Source organism: Schistocerca cancellata, chromosome 1, assembly GCF_023864275.1.
Source record: "Schistocerca cancellata isolate TAMUIC-IGC-003103 chromosome 1, iqSchCanc2.1, whole genome shotgun sequence".
NCBI classification, from domain to species: Eukaryota; Metazoa; Arthropoda; class Insecta; order Orthoptera; family Acrididae; genus Schistocerca; species Schistocerca cancellata.
Window position 1 is genome coordinate 1,286,631,409 of NC_064626.1, and position 19,679 is coordinate 1,286,651,087.

Sequence of the window (19,679 nt, forward strand, 5' to 3'; positions counted from 1 at the left end):
TTGGGACAGATGTCAAAGGGTTAAGACTACAAATCAAACACATAGTAGTTTAATGAAAAATGTTATACCAAAGAACAAGGTGCACCTCATTAGAATGGATTTATTTTGGTAGCTTTCTTCTTCAGAAGAATGTTGTACTTATTTTTTTGCAATGGTAGATTTATTTTCTAAATTAGTTGAAATTAATCCTTTAAAAAAGGCAACTTGTAAGAAGATAACTCGTAATTTTACTGAAGATTTCTCTCAGAAGGTAGGTGCACCAAAAGCTATTTTGTCAGATAATAGAAGCCAGTTCACATCAGATATTTGGAAAGATTTTGCTAGAGAAAGGAATCTAAAGCACAAATGTATTTCTGTTTATTCACCTCCATGTAATCCAATGGAGAGAGATACGAGGTAATTTCATGCTTATGTAGGATATATTGTAGTAAAGATCACACTAATTGGTATTCTTACATCAGTCAGCTTGAAGATATTTTGAAGAGTTTACAACATTCTACAGCTGGATTTTTATCTTATGAAGTACATTATGGTAAAAAAAACTGCTGATTTATTAAACAAACTGATTAGTCATCCTGCTTGTACAGAGGTGACTGTAGATGAGAGAGAAGAGGTGGTTATGAAAACCATGCAATTACGTACAGTAAGAGAAAGCAGAGACATGACAGAAACTTGAAACCTAAACACCTCAGAGTAGAAGACTTGGTGCTGACAAAAAGTTATGAGAAATCTAAGGCTATAAATGAAGAGATCAGAAATACTTTGCTTCTGCCATTTGCCATTAGGTGGCAACAACGGTAAGTAGCAGTCGAAAGAAACAGATCGCAGATGTCAGGCAGTTAGCTCGGACCTCTGTCAATATAACCTCATTCAAACATTAGTCGATTTGTATCTGCATCATAAAGTAGCTCTTGATTGAAAATGTCAGTTTACCAGCCTAATTCTCATCATTTGCAGGAGGTGTTACTGTTTTGTTTCAATACGAAGAAAACAGTGGCTGAGTCTCATTGAATGCTCTCAAGTACACGTGGTAAGGACGCTATTACTGAAAGTATGTGTCATGAGTGGTATCAACATTTCAAGAATGGTGATTTTAACATCGTAGACTGACATAGTGGTGGAAGATAGAATGTTTCCAAAGATGCAGAATTGGAGACATTGCTGAGTGAAGACTCGCACCACACTCAAGAAGAATTGGCACGGTTAGTGGGAGTGATGCAGCAAGCCATTTCAAAACGTCTCAAGGTTATGGGCATGATCAGAAAGAAGAAACTTGGATCCTGTGTGAGCTGAAACCAAGAGACGTTGAATGGCATTTGTGTGCTTGTGAACAATTACTTCAGAGTCAAAAACGGAAGGGATTTCTGCATCGCATTGTGACCAGGGACAAAAAATGAGTTCATTACGATAACCCTAAACGTAAAAAATCGTGGGGATATCCCGGCCATGCTTCCACGTCGATGGCCAAACCGAATATTCATGGCGCCAAGATCATGCTCTGCACTTGGTGGAACCAGCTCGCCATCCTGCACTATGAGGTGTTAAAACCAAGTGAAACAATCACAGATGCTCATTATCAAACACAATTAATGCATTTGAGCAGAGCATTAAAAGACAAATGGCCACAATACAGCAAGAGGCACAATAAAGTGATTTTGCAGCATGACAATGCTTGACCCAACATTGCAAAAGGGGTAAAAATGTACTTGGAAAAGTTAAACTGGGTAGTCCTATCCCACCCTCTATATCCTCCAGACGTTGCTCCCTCTGACTATCACCTGTTTAGATCAATGCCGCATGGTCTGACTGACACTTCTCATCTCAAGAAAAAGTCACAAATTGGATCGATTCATGGATCGCTTCAAAAGATGTACAATTTTTTCGATGCAGTATTCATACACTGCCCAAAAGATGGGAGAAAGTAGTGGCCAGTGATGGAAAATACTTTGAATAATACATGTGTAACCAATTTGCTTCATTAAAGCCTCAAATGTTTGGGAAAAAACGATGGAAGCTCTTGAGATCTTCCTTAACCTGGTTTGTCCATGTCTTTCTAGGCTGCTCAATTGGTCTTCTTCCTGGTACCTCCATCTCCAAATACTGGCGTGGAGCTTGAGTTGGGTGCATTCGCTTCACATGACCGAACCACTTGATTCTCAAAGCACTCAGTCACGCCTCTGTAGTCAACGTCACCTGCAGGTCTCTTCTTACATAATCATTCCTGACTCTGTCTCTCCTAGGTTTTTGTAGAGCTGACCTATGGAACTTCATTTCACATGCTTGTATTAGACTCTCTTCTCTCTTATTTATGACACAGGCCTCTACACTATACATCATGACTGGTAGGAGATACGTTTTATACATGGTCTGTTTGGCTCTTTAAGGGACTTCCTTGTCCCAGATTAGATTTCGTACTTGGTGGAAGAAGCTAGATTCGTTTGTTATTCTGTTTAAGACTTCTAGTTTGAAACTTCCATTGTGTGATACAATGCTACCCAGATAATTGAAGATTTTCACACATTCAACCTTCTCCCCCTCCAGTACGAGGTGACAAGGTGTGGGTGTCCTGCTCATCTTCATTGCCACTGTCTTGTTCCTACTCACAGTTAACTTGAATTTTTTTTAAATTTTGTGTTCTGGTAATCTAGTCTCCTCTGAACCTCCATTTCCATCTCTCCACAAATGGAGATTTCATCAGCAAAACCAAAAGCGTTGAGATCTTTATTTCCTTCTTCCTTGATTTCTTTCATAATTGTGTCCATAAGTGTAAAGAAGAGTAAAGGGGAGAGCGAACTGCCTTGCTGAACACCTCTCTGTCTTAAACCATTTTGATCTTCCACCTCTTACTTCTACACTCCTCTCACAACCATCGTACAGCATCTGGACTCTTTTAATTAATGAATCAGGAACATTATGTTTCCTCAAGCATTCCCATATTTTATCCCTTGGTACACTGTCATATGCTTTTTCCAAATCCACGAATACTACTATCAAGTCCTTCTTTTTCCCCAATATTTCTCCATTAACTGACAGAGGGAGAAAATGAAATCTATTGTTCCCCTATTACTTATCAACCCATGCTGTTGTTTCTCTAATTGGTGTTCTAGAATTTTCCACAAACTTTTTCCTATGATATTTTCCACTGTCTTAAAGCAGTGTGATAACAGTGTGATTCCCCAGTAGTTGGTGCATTTCTTTCTACTACATTTCTTGAAAAATGGTAATATAATTCCTTTTTTCCATTCATCCGGCACTTTGTTTTCTTCCCATATCCCCCATCACCTGGTGTAACCATTGTTTCCATGGATTCCTGTGGCTTTAATCATATCCGCTGTCAGCTCATCTACTCCAGCCACCTTCCCACTTCTCATCTGTTTCAGGGAATTCTCAGTTTCTAACCAAGTGATTGGATCCTGCTCTTCCTCTAATTCAATGACTTAAGTGTCATTTTCTTGTACACCTTCCCCATTCAGTGAGATTTCAAAATAATTCTTCATCTCTTCTCTGATATCTTCCATGTACCTGATAATATCCCCATTCTCTGTTTGAATCGCTTTCATGTCTTCTCTATCAGATCTTTTAATTTTCAGTAACCCATATAACAGTTTCTGGTTCCCTTTGCTATTCTGCTCTAGTTTCTGGGTGAATATTTTCCAACTCTGCTCCTTTTCTTCTTTCACAAATCTCTTTGCTTGAAGTTTCTTTTGTCGATATTCCTTCTCCAGTGTTGTCACCTTGTGTTAATCTTTTGGTATCAGCACCTGGTTCTGATATCTATTTTCAAACTCCATGTTTTTCTTTGTCATATTACACTTTTTAATTGCGTCTTTTACTCTATCATTCTACCAACTGGTTTCTTTGTCTTTCACTTTACTCTTTGTTTTGCTGCAAAACTGCATAGCACTGTTAACTATTGATGTTTTAAATAGGTTCAACTGTTCCTCTACACTACCTCCTTCAATTTTTGGCACTTTTTGTGCTACTAGATTTTGGAAACTTTTCTTATTTTCTTCTTCTTTCAACTTCCACTCCTTAATTTTTGGCATTCTTTGTACAGCATTCAAACTTTTCATCTTATAATTTAGATCAGCTACTAGTAACCTGTGGTCGCTATCCAAGTGCTCACTTGATATGATGTTAGAGTCCCTTACTTTAACTCCAGTTAATTTGTCCATTAATACATAGTCTATAACTGTCTTAGATTTGCCATCCCAGCCATATCTAGCAATCTTATGGCTATCTTGTTTCTTGAAAAATATATTCTTCACTATTAGACGATTCCTTATGCACAGATTTAGAATTTCTTCACCCTCAACATTTTGTCTTCCGTATCCAAAAGGGCCCATCACCTCCTCATATCCATTTCTATCCATGCCGATCTGAGCAATTAATAATAATAATTGTTGTTGTTGTTGTGGTCTTCAGTCCTGAGACTGGTTTGACACAGCTCTCCATGCTACTCTATCCTGTGAAACCTTCTTCATCTCCCAGTAACTACTGCAACCTACGTCCTTCTGAATCTGCTTAGTGTATTGATCTCTTGGTCTCCCTCTACTATTTTTACCCTCTACGCTGCCCTCCAATACTAATTTGGTGATCCCTTGATGCCTCAGAACATGTCCTACCAACCGATCCCTTCTTCTAGTCAAGTTTTGCCACAAACTTCTCTTCTCCCCAATCCTATTCAGCACCTCCTCATTAGTTATGTGATCTACCCATCTAACATTCAGCATTCTTCTGTAGCACCACATTTCGAAAGCTTCTATTCTCTTCTTGTCTAAACTATTTATCGTCCATGTTTCACTTCCATACATGGCTACACTCCATACAAATACTTTCAGAAATCGACTTCCTGACACTTAAATCTGTACTAGATGTTAACAAATTTCTCTTCTTCAGAAACGCTTTCCTTGCCATTGCCAGTCTACATTTTATATCCTCTCTACTTCAACCATCATCGGTTATTTTGCTCCCCAAACAGCAAAACTCCTTTACTACTTTAAGTGTCTCATTTCCTAATCTCATTCCCTCAGCATCACCTGACTTAATTCGACTACATTCCATTATCCTCATTTTGCTTTTGTTGATGTTCATCTTATATCCTCCTTTCAAGACACTATCCGTTCCGTTCAACTGCTCTTCCAAGTCCTTTGCTGTCTCTGACAGAATTACAATGTCATTGGCGAACCTCAAAGTTTTTATTTCATCTCCATGGATTTTAATACCTACTCCGAATTATTCTTTTGTTTCCTTCACTGCTTGCTCAATATACAGATTGAATAACATCGGGGAGAGGCTACAACCCTGTCTCACTCCCTTCCCAACTACTGCTTCCCTTTCATGCCCCTCAACTCTTATAACTGCCATTTGGTTTCTATACAAATTGTAAATAGCCTTTCGCTCCCTGTATTTTACTCCTGCCACCTTCAGAATTTGAAAGAGAGTATTCCAGTCAACACTGTCAAAAGCTTTCTCTAAGTCTACAAATGCTAGAAATGTAGGTTTGCCTTTCCTTAATCTAGCTTCTAAGATAAGTCGTAGGGTCAGTATTGCCTCACGTGTTCCAATATTTCTGCGGAATCCAAACTGATCTTCCCCTAGGTCGGCTTCTACTAGTTTTTCCATTCGTCTGTAAAGAATTCATGTTAGTATTTTGCAGCCGTGACTTCTTAAACTGATAGTTCAGTAATTTTCACATCTGTCAACACCTGCTTTCTTTGGGATTGGAATTATTATATTCTTCTTGAAGTCTGAGGGTATTTCACCTGTCTCACACATCTCGCTCACCAGATGGTAGAGTTTTGTCAGGACTGGCTCTCTCAAGGCCATCAATAGTTCTAATGGAATGTTATCTACTCCCGGGGCCTTGTTTCGACTCAGGTCTTTCAGTGCTCTGTCAAACTCTTCACGCAGTATCTTATCTCCCATTTCATCTTCATCTACATCCTCTTCCATTTCCATAATATTGTTCTCAAGTACATTGCCCTTGTATAGACCCTCTATATACTCCTTTCACCTTTCTGCTTTCCCTTCTTTGCTTAGAACTGGGTTTCCATCTGAGCTCTTAATGTTCATACAAGTGGTTCTGCTTTCTCCAAAGGTCTCTTTAATTTTCCTGTAGGCAGTATCTATCTTACCCCAAGTGAGATAAGCCTCTACATCCTTACATTTATCCTCTAGCCATCCCTGCTTAGCCATTTTGCACTTCCTGTCGAGCCCATTTTTGAGATGTTTGTATTCCTTTTTGCTTGTTTCATTTACTGCATTTTTATATTTTCTCCTTTCATCAATTAAATTCAGTATTTCTTCCATTACCCAAGGATTTCTACTAGCCCTCGTCTTTTTACCTACTTGATCCTCTGCTGCCTTCACTACTTCATCCCTCAAAGCTACCCATTCTTCTTGTCCTGTATTTCTTTCCCCTATTCCTGCCATTTGTTCCCTTACGCTCTCCCTGAAATTCTGTACAACCTCTGGTTTAGTCAGTTTATCCAGGTCCCATCTCTTTAAATTCCCACCTTTTTGAAATTTCTTCAGTTTTAATCTACAGTTCATAACCAATAGATTGTGGTCAGAATCCACATCTGCCCCTGGAAATGTCTTACAATTTAAAACCTGGTTCCTAAATCTCTGTCTTACCATTATATAATCTATCTGAAATCTGTGAGTATCTCCAGGCTTCTTCCGTGTATACAACCTTCTTTTATGATTCTTGAACCAAGTGTTAGCTATGATTAAGTTGTGTTCTGCGCAAAATTCTACCAGGCGGCTTCATTTCTTAGCCCCAATCCATATTCATCTACTACGTTTCCTTCTCTCCCTTTTCCTACTACTGAATTCCAGTCACCCATGACTATTAAATTTTCGGCTCCCTTCACTGTCTGAATAATTTCTTTTATTTCGTCATACATTTCTTCAATTTCTTCGTCATCTGCAGAGCTAGTTGGCATATAAACTTGTTCTACTGTAGTAGGCGTGGGCTTCATGTCTATCTTGGCCACAATAACGCGTTCACTATGCTGTTGGTAGTAGCTTACCCGTATTCCTATTTTTTTATTCATTATTAAACCTACTCCTGCATTACCCCTATTTGATTTTGTGTTTATAATCCTGTAGTCACCTGACCAGAAGTCTTGTTCATCCTGCCACTGAACTTCACTAATTCCCAATATATCTAACTTTAACCTATCCATTTCCCTTTTTAAATTTTCTAACCTACCTGCCCAATTAAGGGATCTGACATTCCACACTCCGATCCATAGAATGCCAGTTTTCTTTCTCCTGATAGCGACATCCTCTTGAGTAGTCCCCGCCCGGAGATCCGAATGGGGGACTATTTTACCTCCGGAATATTTTACCCAAGAGGACACCATCATCATTAACCATACAGTAAAGCTGCATGCCCGCGGGAAAAATAACGGCTGTAGTTTCGCCTTGCTTTCAACTGTTCGCAGTACCAGCACAGTGAGGCTGTTTTGGTTAGTGTTACAAGGCCAGATCAGTCAATCATCCAGACTGTTGCCCCTGCAACTACTGAAAAGGCTGCTGCCCCTCTTCAGGAACCACGCATTTGTCTGGCCTCTCAACAGATACCCCTCTGTTGTGGTTGCACCTACGGTACGGCTATCTGTATCACTGAGACACGCAAGCCTCCCCACCAACGGCAAGGTCCATGGTTCATGGGGGAAATAATAATAATATTGGGAACTAAATTAATGACCCACAAATGATGTAGGCCACACAGTTGCAATTTGGTTAGAATAATGTTTATTCAGAAAGCAAACTAATAGCAAACTCTAACGCTTATCCATTCGACACAGTTAAATCATTCACAATCTCATCATGAATTACAAATCTGCACCTTGTTAATTACACAAAAATTTAGAGTTGATGCCAGGGCATGGCTACTCACTGCTCAGAGACTACGTCACATGATACCACACAATGTGAAATTTTGTAAGTCATAAGTCATTTCACTTCCTAGCTACCTAAAGACTGACCATCCGCTTGTGCATCTGCACCCACACTGTACCCTTTGGTGTCTAGACCAGAACTGTCCACTTTGGTGTCTCCAGCCAAACTGTCCTCTTTTACGTCTGCACCAGCACTGTCCCTTTGTCCATCTCTGGCCACGTCCCTTGTGTGCCAAACATCATCGCTCAACTGACTAGGGCAGTTCCATTTCCTGAAGCCATCCATCTGATTGGCTACAGCTTATTCCACACTCATGCTCATAAATTAAGGATAACTGCAGAATGTGGTGCCACACAACATGGCACTCCATGGTATTGGTGATAAGTTGGGAAAACTGTCCCGAAGCACATGTGCTACAAAACGCCATTGTTTCCTGCGCATGTACTCCAACCTCAATATGGTATATGATCACCATGCACATGTACACAGGCCATACAATGGGTTGGAATACTCTGGATCAGGTGGTCAAGCAGCTGCTGGGGTATAATCTTCCATTCTTGTGCCAGTGCCTGTTGGAGCTCCTGAAGTGTCGTAGGGGTTTGAAGACATGCAGCGATATGTCAACCGCGAGTGTGGGGTTAGGTCTCGAGAACAGGCAGGCCACTCCATTCACCTGATATCTTCTGTTTCAAGGTACTGCTCCATGATGACAGCTCGGTGGGGCCATGCATTATCATCCATCAGGAGGAAGGTGGGACCCACTGCACCCCTGAAAAGGCGGACATACTGGTGCAAAATGACGTCCCGATACACCTGACCTGTTACAGCTCTTCTGTCATAGACATGCAGGGGTGTACGTGCAACAATTACAATCCCACCCCACATCATCAAACCATGACCTCCATACAGGTCCCTTTCAAGGACATTAAGAGGTTGGTATCTGGTTCCTGGTTCACACCAGGTGAAAACCCGGTGAGAATCACTGTTCAGACTATACCTGGCCTCGTCCGTGAATATAAACTGGGACCACTGTTCCAATGAGCACGTACTGTGTTCTTGACACCAGGCTTTATGGGCTCTCCTGTGACCAGGGGTCAGTGGAATGCTCCTTACAGGTCTCCGGGCAAATAAACCATGTCTGTTCAGTTGGCTGTAGACTGTGTATCTGGAGACAATTGTTCCAGTGGCTGCAGTAAGGTCCCCGAGCAAGGCTACCTGCAGTACTCCATGGTCATTTACAGGCACTGATGGTGAGATATCGATCTTCTTGTGGCGTTGTACCCTGTGGACGTCCCGTACTGTAGCACCTGGACACATTTCCTGTCTGCTGGAATCGTTGCCATAATCTTGAGATCATACTTTGTGGCACACGGAGGGCCTGTGCTACGATTTGCTGTGTTTGACCAGCCTCCAGTCGCCCTAGTATTCTACCCCTCATAATGTCATCAATATGTGTTCTTTGAGCCATTTTCAACACAGTCACCATTAGCACGTCTGAAAATGTCTGCACACTTACTCACTGCACCGTACTCTGACATGCATCAACACACCTCTACATATGTGGACTGCTGCCAGCACCACGGTGCAACAACCGCAGGTCAAATGGACTGCATGGTCATATCCCAAGGTGATTTAAACCCACAAACCACCCACCAGAGCATTGTTTCACCATGTATCAGCATTATCCTTAATTTATGAACATGTGTGTAGATTATTTTACATTTTAACATATTTAAAAAAATCAGAGCTTGACCACTTTCACATTCTAAACAAAGTAACAATAATATCCGAGAAGGAAAGTTGCTACTCACCATATAGTTAGACATGCTGAGTCACGATAGGCACAATAAAAAGATTCACACAATTAAAGCTTTTGGCCAGTAAGGCCTTTGTCAGCAGGAGACACACACACACACACACACACACACACACACACACAGATATATATATATAAATGCAGCTTGCACACACATCTGCAGTCTCAGAGAGCAGTGTGGTCTTAGCTCTCTGAGACTGCAGATATGTGTGGAAGTTGCATTTATGTGAGTGAGTGAGTGTGTGTGTGTGTGTGTGTGTGTGTGTGTCTACTGCTGACAAAGGCCTTAATGGCCGAAAGATTTAATTGTGTGAATCTTTTTATTGTGCCTATCGTGACTCAGCATCTCCGCTATATGGTGAGTAGCAACTTTCCTTCTCTGGTATTGTTACATTCCATCCTGGATTTTCCATTGTTTGATTAACAATAATATCCATTACATAATAAACATTAAATTCTTTTACATAAAACCAATATAATTTCCTTCTTATCTTTGAATGTTGCAGCCAGTACCCTTGCACCAATGTGCTTTCTGATAAATAAATAAAGAACAAAAGTAACTATTACACACTAAACTTTACGACAAATATTCTATTATCTAATGATTCAATAAGATGTCATGCTGTCATTGCTCAATGTGTTTTGTGTAGAGGAAATGATGATCTGATGCTTAACAGAAAATACTGATGATTTAAATTTACTATGTCTTTTAAATATAGAGTTGATATTTACAACATTTGTCTTTTTAATGATGTGCTTCTATATGAAATGTCAATCGCTAAGATTGACTAAAGCCTTCAGATTTTAGCATTCAGGTCTTTGTTACAAAACTTGTGAATTTAATTTTAACAGTAAATCCTAAACTATTATAGATATGTTCAATATCCAAGTTTTATTGGGATCACCATGAAAATTCATGAAGGATGGTAGATTAAAATTACCATGACTTTATTCCCTGAATTACTACAGAATTAAATAGTTTTCACAAATGTTTTCCTTTATGACCGATCTTAGGTCCACCATATTTAACACTGCTACATCTCTCTGGCCACAAACGTCTTTTACGGGATTTTCCTATGACATAGGTTCTTGTCTGTCTCACAAGCACATTACAGTGCTTGTGCCTCACTCAGCATAATAGATGCCTGTGAATGATGGTCCTGGACAACACAATTCCTCAAGGCTAACTCTTTCGGCCATATATTTAAATGAGTGTGAAATGCTTGTTAACTCACAACCCATGTACTGGGTGTTGTGTTGTCCTCATCATCACATTATCACATAAAAGTGTCCCAGGTTATGGCACACAATTTTGCTGCTTTTCATTCTGCAGTGCTGCATCATTTCTTCTACTTTTTTGTGCATCTTTCCAAGTTATCTTATTCTGTAAAATTATCCTTTCTGCATTAATTAATATGCGTATAAATGCTAAAAAATGCTAAAAAGTTTTAAGTGTAATTTACCATTATAATGGAGAAATCCCTTACCTGTATTCCAGATGGGTGTAAATCTATTTCTTATGTTTTTGAAATAGGCATTGTATTATTTGAAAGTAGTGACATTTAATGTGTTTTGTATTTCTGTTCTGTATGCTTCAATAGAAGTTGTATGTAGGTATTTTGACCGTTTAGGAAAATTTATGTTGTTTCTGAATATGGGATTTGCATCATTGATTCAATACATGGTTGCATAAAATGATGTCAATGAAATACTGTGTTTGTGGTCTGTCTGAGGTCAAAGGAGTGTTCATGTTCGATTACTCATTGTATTTAGGAAATAAATATGATTTATTAATGAATTTTAGTCATACAAGGGAAACATTACACTTAATTTGAAAGATTGTGGGTATGTTCAGAATAATTAAATGGAAGGTTGGAGGTCAAGTTAGTTGGTTTATTACTGCCATTTTGTACACTTGCAACCAACAAATGTAATATCATTATGGAAAGAAAAAACAGAAGCATTACTAAGAATATGATTGCAAGTTGAAAACTTCAAGCTGGAACTTAATGTACTTTGACAATTTGATCTGTTACTTCAGTAACACTTTGAAATGTAGGTTGATTAGAAGAAAAAGGGTGTTTATCAGACTAGGAAAGTAATGAAATTACAAGAGCTGTGTGTTATAGGAATTCTTCATAAGTGGAGTAATGTTGAAAGTGCTTTGGTTGAAAAGTTGAAGGTTCTGACTATGTAGTAAATGGTTACATAGGGAATATAACTTATACTGTTATCAGGATTTTTTTATAATGAGGAACTGATGATATTATTTATGTTAGGTGAGTGATAAATATATATTGTGCTAAAGAATTATGTCTGATTAAATTAGTTATGATGATGACTGTGTTATTGACAGTGACAATGTCAGTGTCAGGTTCTTGGTTCCAAGCAGTGGTGATTCATATCTATTTATGTCATGTGGCATGTATTTACAGCAAGGAGAGAAAGAAATTTATGATGTTCTGACTGTAGTCCTGATGATTTTAATGTATATATGGGTTAGAAGCAATAATTATGGATTTGTAAAATGGTATTGGGATAATGAAGATTAATGGCAACTGTTAACTAAGAGAGTGCTTGTTGGAATAATACCGTTACTGATTATAAACAAGCCTTGACTTCTCATAAGTACTATGTGTAATTTAAAAGCAGAAAAGGTATGGGAAATTATTTCCTAATGTATTTCATATTTCTTCTGCCACCAAACACAAAGCTTAATTTTTGTAACTTTTTTTCTGTACTGGTATCTCATTATGAATGATAATTTTTGATGAAATGTAAAATGTGGTTAGCATGTTTTTTACATTTTGTGTCTTGCATGATTAATCTGTTGTTGCTATACATTGTAAGTGATAACATGACCATTTTGAAGTATGTTTGGATGGTGTAAGTCTCTTTAGATGAAGTAAATATGAAGACAGTTGTAGGTTTATATATTACTATAAGTGATTTTTTTGCCATTTGCATAATAAGTCTGGGTTACTATTTTGTTGTGTAATTTAATATGCATTTCCTTTTCATTTATCTGGGAATCTACCAATTTAAAAATTATTTATGCAGAGCTAAATGTAATTTTTTTTCCTTGTGAAATTTTCATAGGTATTTCTGTTTATGTATCTGGGAAGCAGTCAGTTTAAGATTCTTTATGCAGGTATCAATGTAATTTTCTTCTTGTCCAATTATCATTTGTATTTATGTTGTATGTACCTGGGAAGTTGCTATGTTTGAAGTTGTGTATGTAATTTAGGAGATTTCTTGTGTGAGTGACTATATCTGTGTGTATTGTATTGTATTGTATTGTATTGTATTTTTTATTAGTCCTGTTGTCTATATAGCAGCTTATGCATAAGACATTGGACAAGTCAAGTTATAAATATACAGGCTGAAAGGTTACAATAATACACTTTACATGTAAGTATTTATATAACACATTTCATAAATTTAAATATTCTTCAATGGAGTAAAAGCAGTGATGCTGTAAATATGACTTTAGAGATTTTCCAAATGTATTGACCTCAGTGATAGCTTTTATGTTTTCAGGAAGTTTGTTATAAAGCTTAACTCCCAAGCCTAATAGATAACATCTTCTCAAATGTGGACACACATGAAGTTGTAGTTACAAATTTGAATGTAGGATTATCAGATCATAATGCACTAACCTTTAATCTCACTGCAACTCCCAAGAAGGAGAAAAATAAAAAGGAGTACAAACAATTTTTCTCTACTGAAAATTGTAATCAGTTCAAAAATAATTTAAAAAATGCAGTTTGGTCAGAGGTCCTGGCACAAACAAACACAAATGATGCTTACAATATATTTGCTTCCACTTTTATGATGTACTTTGAAATGTGTTTCCCAAAAAAGCTTTTGAGTTATAGATCATCTGGATCCAAAGGGACCTGGATTACACCCAGAATTAAAAAGTCAAGTGAAACCATGAAATTACTAAGTTTAAAGTTAAAAACATGTCATGATCAGCAGTTTGTTGAGTATATGAGGACATACAAAAAGACTTACCGCAAAGTAATAGCAAAAGCAAAATTATTAAGTAATGATAGATTAATAAGGCAGGCTAGTAACAAGTCCAGAATGATGTGGAAAATGGTTAAAAAAGAAACTGGGGGTCAAACTAAAGAACAGGAAATCAATCTTAAAAATAATGAAAATATTCCCTTAGAAAAAGATGCCATGGAAAACTATGTAAACAATTATTTTGTAAATATTCCCCTTACTTTAAGTAGTAAATTTAAGCAACAACCAACAGTGACAACTCCAATGGTAAATACCAGCATGATGGCAATCCCAACAGATGAGCATGAAGTTCTAAAAGTCATTAAATGCTTGAAATCCAAAATGTCCTCTGGGTTGGATGATGTACCTGTATCAATAATTAAGAAAATTGCTCCACGTGTTGTCAAACCTATAGTGCACATAGCAAACTTGTCCCTTAGCGAAGGGATATTTCCGGACAAACTTAAAATCTCTGAAGTGATACCTCTATACAAAAATGGTGACAGACATAAAATAGAAAAATTCCGACCTATATCTCTCCTCCCAGCCTTCTCCAAAATACTTGAGGAATTAATAAAAATCAGGGTTACAAAATATCTAGAAAAACATAAACTAATAAATAACAGTCAACATGGCTTTTGAGCAGGGCACAGTACAGAAACAGCCATATTGGAATACAGAACAGAAATAGTAAGACATTTGGAGTCAAATAAACAGGTTGTTGGAATTAATCTAGATTTATCCAAAGCCTTCGATACTGTGAACCATGTAATATTACTAGAGAAACTTGAAGCAATAGGCATCAGGGGTACTGTTAAAAAATGGCTTGAATCTTATCTGCAAAACAGGTCACAAGTTGTTGAGCTGAGGTCATCCAACAATCTTCACAATTTTAAACTCTTATCTGAACCAAAACAAATTGAAATAGGTGTTAAACAGGGCAGCATTCTGGGCCCATTGTTATTTCTAATTTATATCAATGATATACAGGCTTCAGACAGCTCAGCCAAAATTCTACTATTTGCAGATGACATGAGTATCATAATTAGTGATATAAAAGAATCATTGTGTACTACTGCAGAGAAAATGCTCTCATACATACAGTCATGGTTTTATTCAAATAAGCTGCCATTAAATACAAAGAAAACAAACTTTATACAGTATGGAAGCAAGTGTCAAGGGGAAAATATGTGCCTTGTGCTGGATAGCAAACAAATAGAAAAAGTGTGCACCACAAAGTTTCTGGGAATGCAAATTGACCAAGATTTAAACTGGAATGAACACACTGTATATCTTACTCAGAAACTTAGCTCAGCATGTTTTGCCTTAAGAATAATATCCAAGGTATGCAGCAAAGAATGTATTAGAGCAGTGTATTTCAGTTATTTCCAATCAGTTGCAAGCTATGGCATAAGTTTTTGGGAAAAAACCATGTCAAGACTAAATGACATTTGTATTATGACACACAGCCCACCACAAACTCACTGTAAACCCTTATTCAGACAACTAAAGATACTTACAATACCATCAATATATATTTTTAAATGCCTGGAAATGATCAATAAAAATAACTGCGATCTCCAAACCAACTCAAGCTACCATGATCACAATACAAGGCATTGTAAAGACTTCCACATTCCCTATGTAGCAAAAACTAGAAGTCAGAAACATGTTAGCCACTTAGGAATAAAGCTTTTAAATGCTCTTCCATCTCAAATTAAAGAATTGAAAGACAAAAATAATTTCAAGCATGAAGTAAAAAAATACTTGATGGAAAAATGCTACTACAGTGTAAATGAATACCTGTCTCAGACTGTGGATTGAAACCTGTACTTATTTTTTTAAAAATTCAGACTAATTTAATGATGTTTTCAACTTTGTAATTATGGTACTTAGGAAAAATCTGTTAAATATCTGTAATACGTTTTGTGTATATCCATAATATGTTTTGTGTATATCCGTAATATGTTTTGTGTATAAGGATAGTTTGTGATCTAAAATTGTTTATCATGAGCACGTACTTTTGTATTTTGGGTAATAAGTTCTTGTACACTACTTATGTACTATGTGTATGTAATTTGTTTGCTGTTTGTATATGTTTGTCAATTTATTATGTGTATGTGTTGTTATGTGTTACGTGTAATCAAATGACAAATCCTATATCACATGTGTGATCTACTGGATGCTAAATAAATAAATAAATGTGAAAAGTACCTTTTTGGCACAGTGCTGTGCTGATTTGAGTCATATGTAAGTTTCTGTTTTGTCTGGTAAAGCGATCATATGTATCACAGTTTTTTTGCAGTCTCCAGTCCTTGCTTATTACATTTAATTTAAAGAACAAAAGGGTTTCCATAATGTATACACATGGTAATGGAGGAATACCAGATTTCTTAAACAGGGGTTTACAAGAGTCTCTAGGCTTGCACCCAAACAAGATTCTAATGGTCCTTTTTTGTAGTTTAAAAGTGCTATTAGCTGTTTTAGAGTTTCCCCAGAAGGTGACCCCATATCTAAGATGAGAATGGAAGTACTTATGATATGCATTCAATACTGTTTTCTCACTACAGCATGATTTTAATGAACAAAGAAGGTAATATGTTTTTCTCAGTTCTGCACTGAGATATTCAATATGCTTATTCCATCTGATGTTACTCTGCAGTAAAGTCCTAAGAATTTGGTTTCAGTATTGTTAACAACTGGTTCGTCATTGATAGAGACTGATGGGATAAACATGTTCTTCAGAATGAGATTTTCACTCTGCAGCGGAGTGTGCGCTGATATGAAACTTTCCTGGCAGATTAAAACTGTGTGCCCGACCCACACTCGAACTTGGGACCTTTGCCTTTCGCGGGCAAGTACTCTACCATCTGAGCTACCGAAGCACGACTCACACCCGGTACTCACAGCTTTACTTCTGCCGGTACCTCGTCTCCTAACTTCCAAACTTTACAGAAGCTCTCCTGCGAACCTTGCAGAACTAGCACTCCTGAAAGAAAGGATATTGCGGAGACATGGCTTAGCCACAGCCTGGGGGATGTTTCCAGAATGAGATTTTCACTCTGCAGCGGAGTGTGCGCTGATATGAAACTTTCCTGGCAGATTAAAACTCCCAGGCTGTGGCTAAGTCATGTCTCCGCAGTATCCTTCCTTTCAGGAGTGCTAATTCTGCAAGGTTTGCAGGAGAGCTTCTGTAAAATTTGGAAGGTAGGAGACGAGGTACTGGCAGAAGTAAAGCTGTGAGTACTGGGCGTGAGTCATGCTTTGGTAGCTCAGATGGTAGAGCACTTGCCTGCGAAAAGCAAAGGTCCCGAGTTCAAGTCTCGGTCGGGCACACAGTTTTAATCTGCCAGGAAAGTTTCAAACATGTCCTTGTTAGGAACAATGTGGAATTTTAGAGCAATGGTTTTCTTACTGTTTATTACAAGCTGATTACTCTGTGCCCAGCTGCTAAGTTGTTTCGTGACCATGTTTACTGTCTGCTGTAACTGTTCATTGTCGTCTCCTTTTAGTAGAACCATGGTGTCATCTGCAAATATGATTGTTTTGTGTGCATCAACATTTAAGCTTAGATAATTTATGTACAGAAGAAACAGAAGGGGTCCCATTACTGATCCTTGGGGTATACCACATTTAATTTGTTTATAGTCAGATAAGTGATTAGATACAGTTTTTAGTTCAAAATTTGTGTGCTTGATGCACATTGCCTGCTTACGATTAGTCCAGAAGGAAATGACCCACTTGTTGGACAGACCTTGAATACCATATCTTTAAAGCTTTGATAGCAGAATTTTATGGTCCACCATGTCAAAAGCTTTTGACAAGTCAATAAATACTCCTATTGTTTCCTGTTTTTTGTCCATCAGGTTTAGGATGGAATTGATACACTTATAGGCAGCAGTTGTCGTTGACCTCTTATTTCTGAATCCATGTTGTTCATTACATAGGATGCTGTTTTTATTTATAAATTTCATAAGTTTCTCATACATAACTTTTTCCAGTACTTTAGAGATGCAGGAGGAAATTGTGATGGGTCTGTAGTTATTTACATTGTCTTTATCCCTTTTTTTATGTACAGGAATAACTTTTGATGTTTTCAACACATCAGGGAAAGTGCCTGCCTGAAGTGAGCAGTCACATAAGTGTGTGAGTACTTCAATTAGGTTTGATGCGTTCTTCTTTAACATTGTTGCAGGTATACCATCAATACCTGCCGATTTGGAATTTTTAAGTCCTTTTATTGCTTTAGCTATTTCATCTTGTGAAACAGAACTGATGTACATTGATTCTCTACATGCACTTATTTTATATTCATTTGCCTGGGTGCTCTTAAAGCTTGATTGCAACATATTATCAGCAACACCTGTAAAAAAACTTCCCTATTGGTAGGTGAAGCACAACTGCAAGTTTGGAAGGTGCCTGGATGTATCCCATTTTTGGCAATGGAGAGCAGCACCAGAACATGGATGAGGTCAGTTAACTGGGAGACATCTAGAAATTGAAAGATGACTGGATTATCAAAAGGCAAAATGACAGTCAACGATGGATGGTCAGGTGGCAAGAGTCAAGTGATGTGGAGGGATGCACATAGTGTAATTAAAAGAGACACAAATGGTGACAGTGCATGTAATAATTTCATTACATCACTTTGTTTGACTGATTTTTAAAAAAAAAGAGGTATTTTGTTTTGGAAGATGGAGATTAGAAAAAAAATCAACGGGAGGGATTTTGTATTGCAACAAAACATGAATACATTATGAGTGCATCAACCATAAAAATTAAGTGTGAAGATCCTGATAAATAGCAAATTCTGACAATATGGACTAATTTAACAACACTTTGTGGTCATATTTTCCATGCTCCAACATTTTTCATTAAATGTGAACATTTTTGTTAAGTATGTTATTCATGTTAGTGGTAACAATTGTGTTAGACCCTACCTTGAGATCATAAAGGGAATATTAACAAGAAAGGTCATTTTTCTATTCTTCATTATTATCAGATGTTGAGAAAGAAACATTAATCAACTTTGGACTTGCGGAACTACATGTTTGCCTAGGGTATAGTAGCTCAGTAGAGTTTTATTACAACCAAATGCCAAGTATTCCATTACAGCCACATGGGTACATCTGAGGACATCAATCCTGACATTGATATTTTGTATGCCAACAGCAGACACACCATATGTGGTATTGTACATGCCCCCCAGAACTCTTTGCCAGTTTTCTGCTATGCGCTGTACCAAATCATCGAATTGACAGAGGAATCTTTATCACTATATGTAATTCTGTATATAGAGTCTCAAAGGACCCTTAACTTACGGACATCAATGTAATTACATTACCTTTTTATCCATAGGCCTTTTAGACAACATGTGGAGTAACGATACTCCACAGTCATCTACACTATATGGATCAGCACCAACATCCAGTAGCATGTTGAAGGCCTACAAAATAAAGCAGTACAAACAAATAACATGTAGGTAAATTGTTTGTTTACATTAGTGAATTTAAAAAGGAAGGAAGTTTTTGATTTAACTGGCTACAAAATAGTTGGCTTTAGTAGCTAATCATTTCTGTATTCTGAATGTTTTGCACAACAATGTAGATCTCTACTTACCATAAAGAAGACGCATTGAGTTGCAGACAGACACAAATAAAAGACAGTTACAAAAAGCTTTTGGCCACAGCCTCAATCAGTAAAAGAGAAACACATTCCATGAGCACCAACTCCGACAACTTAAAATAGCAAGAGCATTTTCTATGTTTCTTTGGTATAATTGGAGGCAATTTTAAATTTGGCTTAATCTCTTAGGGACTGTAAAATATATTGTAGAACTCGCACAATGGATCCCACAAGACAAATAAATCAAAAATCATTAAAAAACTGATCTACGTTAAGGGAAGTAGGGGGATGTTTACAAGAAATCTCTTAGGGA

The 19,679-nt window shown here is 37.5% G+C and overlaps 1 protein-coding gene across 1 annotated transcript in view; it reads right to left on the reverse strand.

Annotated features, from left to right (window-relative positions):
- The window catches only part of LOC126095109 (serine/threonine-protein phosphatase 6 regulatory ankyrin repeat subunit A-like), a 400,015-nt gene that overhangs the window by 159,681 nt on the left and 220,655 nt on the right, over positions 1-19,679 (reverse strand). The window contains exon 11 of the mRNA XM_049909822.1: positions 19,086-19,187. Coding sequence (XP_049765779.1) covers positions 19,086-19,187 — 102 coding nt within the window. The remainder of the gene's footprint in view (positions 1-19,085; positions 19,188-19,679) is intronic.